Source organism: Astatotilapia calliptera, chromosome 20, assembly GCF_900246225.1.
Source record: "Astatotilapia calliptera chromosome 20, fAstCal1.2, whole genome shotgun sequence".
NCBI lineage: Eukaryota > Metazoa > Chordata > Actinopteri > Cichliformes > Cichlidae > Astatotilapia > Astatotilapia calliptera.
This window is the reverse complement of record NC_039321.1, coordinates 21034784-21044540: the sequence shown is the minus strand read 5'-3', so window position 1 is coordinate 21044540 and position 9757 is coordinate 21034784. Positions and strand designations below refer to the sequence as shown.

At 41.7% G+C, this 9757-nt stretch overlaps 1 protein-coding gene across 9 annotated transcripts in view; it reads right to left on the bottom strand.

Annotated features, from left to right (window-relative positions):
- Positions 1-984: 984 nt before the first annotated feature.
- Positions 985-9757, bottom strand: part of cdk11b (cyclin dependent kinase 11B) — a 22472-nt gene continuing 13699 nt past the window's right edge. For all 9 annotated transcript variants that reach the window (XM_026154193.1, XM_026154199.1, XM_026154200.1 and 6 more), the window contains exons 11-20: positions 8059-8288; positions 7855-7945; positions 7640-7761; positions 7438-7543; positions 7147-7268; positions 5718-5825; positions 5247-5363; positions 4692-4840; positions 2160-2349; positions 985-1625 (exon numbers count right to left, since the gene is read on the bottom strand). In XM_026154193.1, the coding sequence (XP_026009978.1) occupies positions 1533-1625; positions 2160-2349; positions 4692-4840; positions 5247-5363; positions 5718-5825; positions 7147-7268; positions 7438-7543; positions 7640-7761; positions 7855-7945; positions 8059-8288 (1328 nt within the window). In that variant the 3' untranslated portion in view covers positions 985-1532. The remainder of the gene's footprint in view (positions 1626-2159; positions 2350-4691; positions 4841-5246; positions 5364-5717; positions 5826-7146; positions 7269-7437; positions 7544-7639; positions 7762-7854; positions 7946-8058; positions 8289-9757) is intronic.

Genomic DNA, 9757 nt, shown 5'->3' with positions numbered 1-9757 from the left:
TGCATTTTATTTGGTGATGAAAGTTCTGTGCAGCTCTCATCAGCTGTTCGGGACGATGACGTCAGTCTGGATTCATCAAGTCTGGACTTCTTCAAAGCTCTTTCAGCTAAGGCAGCTGAAGGAGTCCAAGGCCACCCACGGGATTCCTCTGAAAAATAGGGACTAATTAGTTGCACAGAAACCCAGAAGATATTAGTACTGTTGGGAGAACTCACCATAGCCTTCTACAAAATGTCCCAAATGTCTTTTTTTTTTTTTAATGGACCTGAAAAACTTACAGAAGCCCTTGCTTTAGATGCATAGCATTCAAATAATTTACACACTGCCCCAAGTAAGCTACTAAAGCCAGAATAAACAATGTTGTCTACAGCCTTTGGAACCATTTGGACCTTAAACCGCATATGGAACACCTCAGACGTCTAGCTTACTTTACTAGTCGCACGCTGAGGCCAATAGTCTGCCTCCAGGGACTGAGCAGTCAGTTCCACTCGCAGCTCTCTGTCCAAGCTTATTCAACACATCAGGTGTAATAATCTGCAGAAAGGCCTACGGTGGGTCCAGGGGATAGATAAAATTGATTAATGAATATTTCCATTTAGTGCTGGCTCTGCGAGCCCCAGGACAGGAGGGGCCTTTTTTCAGTACCTGTTCCAGTCCTGCAGGGACCCGAGCTGCACTGTTTATTTTTCTTTGGCTCGAAATCAAAGAATTTATTGGTTTCATTCTGAAGTCAGAGTCATTTAAAAACAAAAGCAAAGCAAGCCGGGGCCTTTTTTTCCCCCTGAAAGAACAAAGTACTGAGACAAAGTGGTGCAGCACAAGGAATGACATCACTTTTGGACAGCAGCTACCAAGCTGGTTTGAAGGCTGCATTTCTTTCAGGCTCGACTTCCCTTCATTTTTTTCCCCCTCCTTTGGCAGTGTGCGGTTGTATTTGCATAGCTTGGACAGAGTTTATAAATATGGGAAAAAAGGCAGACAAAACAAAGTTTCAAACTTTATTTCTAGCAAAAACATCAGTTCCCTGTCATCAGGAGAGCTGACATTCCCATTTAAATTTTAACATTATGCTGGATGGAACACACAGCAAATGCTGCATCATTATACAGTAGCTCAGGCAGCCAGGAAATACCAACCATTTATAAAACCTGGTCCTCTCTCATGAAATATAAAAGGGAAAATAAAAGTCAAACATGAGAGAAACACTTTCGAATAGATTTATGGTTGTTTCTCCTCTTTAAGAGCTACAAAGGTCACATTTCAGTTAGTTAAATGGCTTAATATTTAAAAAAAAAAAAAAAAAACCCAAACAGGAAGAGTGGAAATTCAACAGGTTTGAGCCATCAGTCTTGCTGTGAGACAGTCTTGACTATGTGGTAACAGTTGTAAATGATCAGATACTGATCTGCTCTAAAGCTGTAAACCAGTGATACGATCCGGTTCCAAACAAAAAACAAAACAAAACAAGAAGTCCCACGAGTCTTTGCTGGATCTTTTCCTGTTTTCCAGCTGGGCGTCCTGAAGCTTGAGGCTCAGAACTTGAGGCTGAATCCTGGACCGACTGCAGATGCCCCCTGATAGCTGGTTGTCAAGTGGAAGCCAGTATCTCTCAGGTCATCATCGCCCTACAGAGACAATGGAAACATTCACAACTTGTAATATTAACAAAAACTTTTGAAATCTTGCACTTCTTACATGCTTATTACAAAACTGACCAATATTATTTTACGACTCTAGTTACCTTTGGAAACCCCTAACCTGAATTTAATGACGGATTTGATTACAACTAACAGTTTGTATTAAGACTATTATTATTAACACTCCAAATACTTAATCACAAGCTCAAGCTTTTTTTTCACCCTGACGAGAAGAAAAGTGAGACAAAAATACACTTGTCATGGTCTAATTGGCGTGTAAGGCAGCAAATACCAACACTTAATTCCACTGAAAAATCTCAGTAGTGGCCTTAAGCTGCTGGGTGAGCCGGACCACTGCTGAAAACATTAGGAACTAAAAAGTGCTCATCATGGAAAACACGAGGAGGAAATACGCGGACACAAAGCAGAAGCCTGTAGGTCTGTAATCTATTTAACACAGGCAGCGTTCAGAAAGCCTGGTAGCTGTGTGTAATGGAGAAAAGTCAGGCCTAATGCTCTTACCAGGTGACTGTAGCCCAGGCCTCCCTCGGGTGGACGAGGACTGGTGCCTCGCTTCACCCTCTGCTGCTCGCTCTTAGCCGGCCAGGTGGGGAACATCGAGGAGTCAATGGGGAGAGGAGACTCCCTGAAGTACTCATGTTTGAGAGCCTCATCTGATGAAATCCTCTTACTGGGGCAGTAGGTGAGGAACCTGGAAAACAATCAATAATAATTTTAAACTTATGTTTTAGCAGCGTTTCATCAGAGATGCCAAACTGCCTCGGAGAACTCAGGCTTCTTGTGTGGACAAAACTGCCAGACCTGCTCTCACCTCAGGTTTTTTTTTTTCTCTGCTATTCAAACGGGTCTGCCTTTTAGCTCAATGAAGGCCAGTTCCACAGTTGGAAAACCAATCAGGGCTCTGTAGGTAGGATTAACCATGAAGGAGCGATCTTTCTGTGCCATGGCCAAAAAATAGTGACGAGAAATGGCCAGCAGAATGACACATGCATGGATGGGATTGACGCAGCTTTACAGGTTGCTGTAAGTTAACAGCGCCTAACAGCTAATTAATGGTTTCTGTGTAATCAAAGTCCTGCTGATGGTTGTGTCTGATGCGAACATTTGAAGATTACACATGTGCCAGCTGACTTTTACTTTATTGGGTCACAGTCACACTGAGTAACGCTGGCATATAACTGGCATCAAAATGCTCGAAAAGCTCCATTTCACCGTTGTTTTCCCTACTTTTTCTACTCTAAATGATGTCAAAAAATTCATATTCACAATGTGGTTGTCTACAGAAGGACTACCCACCTAATCTTCAACGTCCCCAAATAATATTAACAAGGATCACTCTGATTATTCTGCAAAGTTACTCTTACATAGTCAAAGAACAAAAATGTTTAGTGTTTAGTGTATAACAGTGTATAACAGGCCCTGTAGTGACACAGTCTGAACACAAGGTGTGGTGCTGATGCCAAAGGCCAGAGAGTTTCTGCAAACAGTCGTAATTATACATGACAGGAGCAACACAGACTCAGACTGTGTCTGAGGGGAACCCTCCGTAAGTGAGTGCAGACATTAAACATAAAAGATTTTACAAAACAAATGATCTCTAATTTAACGTGAGAGGATATCTACAGGAGGATTAATGGCTGGGATTAGACAGACACCAGGTCTAGAAGACAAGAGCACTATACTAGCAACATAAGACAAAACCTGCTACTTGTGTCCAATGCACCATTTTGTTATGGAATTACAAAAATGTGCACTCTTCCTGTCCTGTAAGCTTGTTCCTTTTCTTGACTGAGGACCCAGCTGCTTTTCATTTGAGGACTACGGTCCTATTTATGCACGGGACACCAGGTAATGGAAACTCATTATCTAACAGGATAGAAACAGGACAGAAAACAGGCAGGATTCTGGCTCTCTAGGAGGATTAAAATTGGGATCTCTTAACTACTACATGTTGAAATGGTAAACGTATAACAGGTTAAAGAGTTGTGAATTGAAACCTCCTTCAGTTAGACACTGAATCTGGGTCTTCAAATGCTTTCACACACAGGAGAGGTGTGATATTGCAAACAACAACCAAAAAAACCATTGCTCTGCAATGTCAACCTGCCAGATACACCTCCAAAGTTTCTCTGTACTGCTCCGTTGTGAAGCTTTTCTAACAGCACTTCCCTACGTGTTGTACACTGACAGCTGAAGTTTCAGCAATTTTGGAAATGAACCAAATTTCCACCAAATTGTGGTTCCTCACACAGCAGCACAGCAAACATGTTGTTACCATCCTCTGCAGCTGGGAGCTAGCTGACCAGCATGGTTTTGTCATTTACAGGTGTAGAGAAAAGTTTCTGTGGCTGGTTAAAGACCTGAGAGGAGAGTTGAGAAGCTCATCTGCGCAGTGCAGAACAATGCTGATCTTTGGAATGTGAGAGAAAGAATTATGAAGCCATCACTGATTTTCCCTATTAAATGTGTGTTTTCTAAAACATTTTCCTGTACTGTGGAGCGTCACCATGGTGAGTGCGTGTGTGTGAAACGGAACAAGGGGGATGGAACTGGACTCCTGCTGGGATATATCCACTACTGCTGTCATGTTTTAAGAAAGCTTGCCAGAAGTGCACCGACTAAATAAAAAGCTGTGGAAAGAGTAACAGAATTTGACAGGGTAGAAAAGGGTTCGTCCAAGTAAGGCAATTTCCACTGCAGGAGCCATGCTGATTGTTACCTAATACATGCTCTTCATCACTGTATACCAGTGATATGTGTTCTCTCAACACTGAAAATTTGCCATCAAATATTTACACAAGTCTATGGGACTTATTCTCTATCCCTTAAAAATGGCTAATTTATAATGTATTTGACCTTTCTTTTCAAATGGTGTCTTTATGGTTTATAACCTCTTTAGTATCTTTTGAAAACACAGAATCTACAGACACATGAAAACAGACAATAGCTGCAATACTACAACCTGACTGCAGTGCAGTGAAAGGAGTTATGTTTCTTATGCAAGAGTAAAAAAAAAGTCTCTAAAAATCCTACTTGTTCATGAGGTCAAAGCCTTGGTCTGACAGCAGTGCTCCAAAGCGCTTTCGCAGGTTGTTGTAGGGGTATTCTGTGAAAGTCATCTTCTTCACAGCGGGCAGCTCGCTGTAGCCGGGCCAGATCTTCTCGCTGGGCGACCCTAGATCCTAGAGTCAACACAGACAAGTCAGCAGACATACTTTTAGTCCACTCCCCCAAAAAAACAAAACAAAAACAAAAAGTGGACACGAGAGATTCCCAGTTTGGCTGATGTGCTCATTAACTGCAGAAGTGGCAAGTAGCCAGTCCTTGGTGCATTTCAAAACTGATCACTGGTAACAACAACATGGGAGGCCCAGGTAACATCGCTTCATATTGCTGTTATGCCTAATTTAGATCATTTAGTGTAAGGTATAACAACATCATCTGGGGTGACAGCTACCAGCAGCTCCACCCTGTGGTTCACTGCAGAACTGCACTCTGACAGAAAACCTTACAAGCAGTAAAAAGAAAAGCTTTAATATTTATAGTGACAATACCCCACCTTTTATAAGCACAAATGAAAGCATTTACCTTGAAAATCTTGTTAATTTGGTCAATTTCAGATTTTCCAGGGAAGAGAGGCTTCTGGGTGAGAAGCTCGCCAAATATGCAGCCCACTGACCACATGTCCACAGCTGTGGAGTATTCCTGCGGAGAGAAGAACAAACACAGTGGCAGTCCACAGAAACATAAAGTAGACTGTCTGCCTGGCACGTTCCTCCTGGAGTTTATGTGAAAGTGGATGCACACTGATGGGTCGCTAGGCCTCTGCCGTCTGACGGCATAAATCATGCAATGTAAAACTCTAATAGCATTTTGTGGTATTTGGTGTGTTACAAGCCAAATGCTCAACAGATGTTGTCTTCTATTGGAGAGATATGCCTTTGTGTAAAACAATCAGTAACTATTATCTATGAAAGGCCATCACTTTACTGTCTGTAGTTTCAGCTATTGTATTCAGGATTCATCAGACTCCTGCAGTGTGTGAATTTGAATTCTCACCTTGGCTCCAAGCAGCAGCTCAGGCGATCTGTACCACAGGGTAACCACCACCGGGGTGTAAGGCTTCAGGGGGGAACCGTACTCCCGGGCCAAACCAAAGTCACCAATCTACAATCCAAGACGGATGAGGAGACCTTTGAAATGCTCTAGTTTGGGCTAAATAACAGTATTTCAGCATTAAAGATGTTTATATCAAAATCATCTGACCATTAAAGAAGAAATCAAATGACTGCAAATCCTGGCAGCAGGGAGTCATATTCAATTTGAAAAAAAATTACACAATCGAGTGTAATTCACATTATCTACTGCCAATTTGCATAAAATTCACACCAATAAGTGTCTGTAAAAATTTTGTTTATTTACACATGGACCCAGTCTTCACTACACTTTGCCAGAAATTCATGCTCTAATTGAATTCTACTAATCATGTGTTGTTTATGCAACTGTGTTCACGCTGCTAGCTTGTTGGAAAGACAGATTAATGAAATCACCTTTTGGATTTCCTCCATTACTATGCTTTAAAAACAAATGTGAAAGATAAAAAAAAATGTAAAAAAAGTGAGACAGTATTTAAGAGTCAAACCAGGACTTTTAAGTGTTGTCATCTAGTGACTGTTCTTAATGAAGACTAGTGATAAACCAACTATCAGTGTCTCAGGTTTCGTTCACACTGCAGGTCAATTCCGATTTTTTTGATCAAATCCGATTTTTTTTGTCTGCTTGTTGACACTACAAATAAAATGCGACAGCAAACGCACTCTAGTGTGAACCCTCAAAGCATGTGCAAAAGAAGACGTCACACACAACGCGCTCTATTTAGACCCAGAGCAAACAGTATTGTTTGACTGATGGCCCTTAATATAAAGACTTGTTTCTGACTTTACATTTAGAATTTTGCTTTAAGTTATAAAGTTATTTTGTTATTTACATATGGCCTAATAATTATCCTTATTGCTGTTTTAGAGAGGAGCGGTGCTTCAAAGGATAGTTGCTGATTTCTGTCAGAATCTGCAGATTATACAGTACAAATAACATGTTCACGTTTCTCCAACATCGTCTTCCCAAAAGTTTCACTGGATGGCCAAGAAGCGTTCACGATGTCTTCTCGGGCGCTTTTCCGGCGCTGATAATTGGCGTCTGTCTTGTGTCAGTGACGTAAAAGACTGATTTAATGCGACCTGACCATTCAAACAGCAGTTGCGTTCTAAAACATCAGATATGTATCTGATTCAGTACCACATACGAAAGTGACCCAGATCGGTTTTTAAAATGTTGGATTTGTGCTGTTCACACTGTCATACCATGATCGGATATAGGTCGCACAGGGTCAAAAAAGTCGGACTTGATGCGCTTTCGCCTGCAGTGTGAACGTAGCCTAACGTTACCACACCATTAGTCCCTCAGAGTTAGAATTGCTCTCCTGGTATACCTTGAGAATACCCTTGTGGCTCAGCAGCAAATTGGACGTCTTCAGATCACGGTGAAGAATCCAATTATCGTGGAGGTGTCGGACTCCTCGGAGCAACTGAATCATCAGAGTCTTTACTTCTCCTGGAAGAGAAGGTGGCACATTGTACAGTTAACTACCTTCAGAGGTAAACCCAGAAGCAAAGAAACATCTATGAGATCTTACATTCTACTGAAGTCAGAAGATCTTTTTTCAACCTTTCTCTCACACAGACATACACGAAAATGGATTCAAGCAATGTATCCATTCTACCTGGCAGGAAGGGCTGCTTCATTGTTTCCATCAGACTCTTCAGATCATGTTCTACATAGTTCATCACAATGTAGATCTTGTCCATATTGCTTCCAACAACTATTTCCTGATAGGAAAGGATTAGTTGTATGTACAAATCATTAGTAGAAGCTGTAAATGGTGAAATGTTAATCGCTAAGCAAATATCAAAATGTTTTCTTACCCTTACTGTGACAATGTTTGGATGTTGAGCTTTGAGAATTGTATTGATTTCTCTTAAAGATGTGATGGGAAAGCCCTCCTTCTCCTTCTCCATCTTCAGCCTTTTCAGTGCAACAATCTCATCTGTGAACATGATACTATAGTCAGTTTTACTAAAAACAATAAACCCAGCTGAAGAGCACAAAAGTAAATAGATGAGTATCTTTCTTTTCATACCGGTTTTTTTGTCCTTGGCTCTGTACACCACGCCGTAGGTTCCCTCCTCTATGCGATTCAAACACTGAAATTCCTCAACACTGCGGCAACCCTGAACACAAAATGCAAGTCAAGATTATAACATACAGAAAATGGGCCAAAAATAATAACATACATCCATAATTTGCGCTCATATGGATGATGCGCAACATTTGTGACCCTAACCTGAAAAGCCGGCAGATATTTGGGCAGCTCCTTCTTCAGCTCCACAGGTGAGACTGGGGGAGACTCTGGGATGTAGTTCCCTTCTGGAGTGGCTGAACGGGAATGAGTTTGAGAGTGAGGGGTGGGTTCCCCCTCTCCTGCTTCTTCTTCCTCCTCATCTTCCTCCTCCTCCTCCTCCTCCATGTCCTCACCACTCTCTTCTGAGTCATGGTCAAAACGGGACTCTGGTACTGTGTGGTAAACGGTTACATGTTATAAATAATAGGGGTGCAACGATATTCGTATCGATATTGAACCGTTCGATACAGTGCTTTCGGTTCGGTACGCATATGTATCGAACAATACAATTTTTTTTTTTTTTTTTTGTGTCCCGTTTGGATCTATAGCCATCAGAATTGTTGTCTTGAGGCCAAGAAAGATGCCAAGAGGATTTATTTTAAGTGGATCATCATATTGGTCCATTTGATTGACCTTTATTATAATTATGAATTTATTTTATTTTCAGTTGCAAACGGGACAGACATGACTGTGGGATAGGACAGGGGGAAAGAATGAAAGAAAGAGGGGGAGAGAAAGAAAGAAAACCAAAGGGGAGAAAAAAAAAGAACAATACAAAATTTGTAATTTATTTTATCAACTTTCCTTCTGACGATGCTGTCTGTGTTGAGCGCTCAGTGAATCTGCATTTGACTACTCCGCCTAGGCTCGAGAGTGCAGCCTAGGCGGAGTAGTCGAACGCAGATTCACTGTGCACTCAACACAGACAGCATGGTCAGAAGGAAGAGCGCAGGGCAAGCTAGCGAGACAGAAGTGGACCTCCCCACCCTCATTCAGATCTGGCGTTTGGAATTATTTTGGTTTTCATGTGACGTATGACCCTGAAGGTAAGCGAGTCATGGACTAAAGTAAAACAGTATGTTGGATGTGCCATGCAATGCTCAATTACATGGGTGGGAGCTAGTGTGTTAGCGCAGTTAGCTCGTTAACGTGTTGGCCGTCTAGCCCCTCTGTATAGGGTAGCTCGTTAACGGAGATTTGCCGTGTTGTGGCGTTAAGGTTATTTCAACGAGATTAACCTGAAAGCACTAGTGGGAACACAACGAATATGACTGCACATTTACACCGACATCATCCTAGTGCAAAGACAAAAACAACAAGCATGCATGCTACAAACTTTAGCCGAGTCATTTAGACAGCTGTTAGCACAGGATTCTCCTTATGGAGACCTGATATGTTTAATATGCTGCTGAGAATATAGCCCAGAAGAAGCGGATAAACTCTCTTTTCCAAAGATGAGTGATTCCTCAATCAGATACAGGGCTCGCAATATCGCTAGCCCGATGTCCCGGGGCTATCTCTGCCCTGCCTGTCGGGCTATTGTAGGAAGGAAAAATATATGTCAATGCTTTTGCATTCTTTCAGAAATGTAGCTGGGTAATTATGTCATTGGGTGAGCCACTGTCAATATGTGACATATTGAAATCGTGTTTGAATTTGCGCTTGTTTTTTTGCTTTCACTTTGCAATCGCGCGAACTGTGTATAGAGAGCGACAGCACTGATCTGTGAGTGATGATAATTTGTGCACCAATTCCTCTGACATCGTCTTATTAATTGTTAGCTTACTATGCAAACATGACAAGTGAAATCTCCCGCAGCTTAAACATGTGAGAGGTTGATCGCGCAGAGAATCGCTGAGCT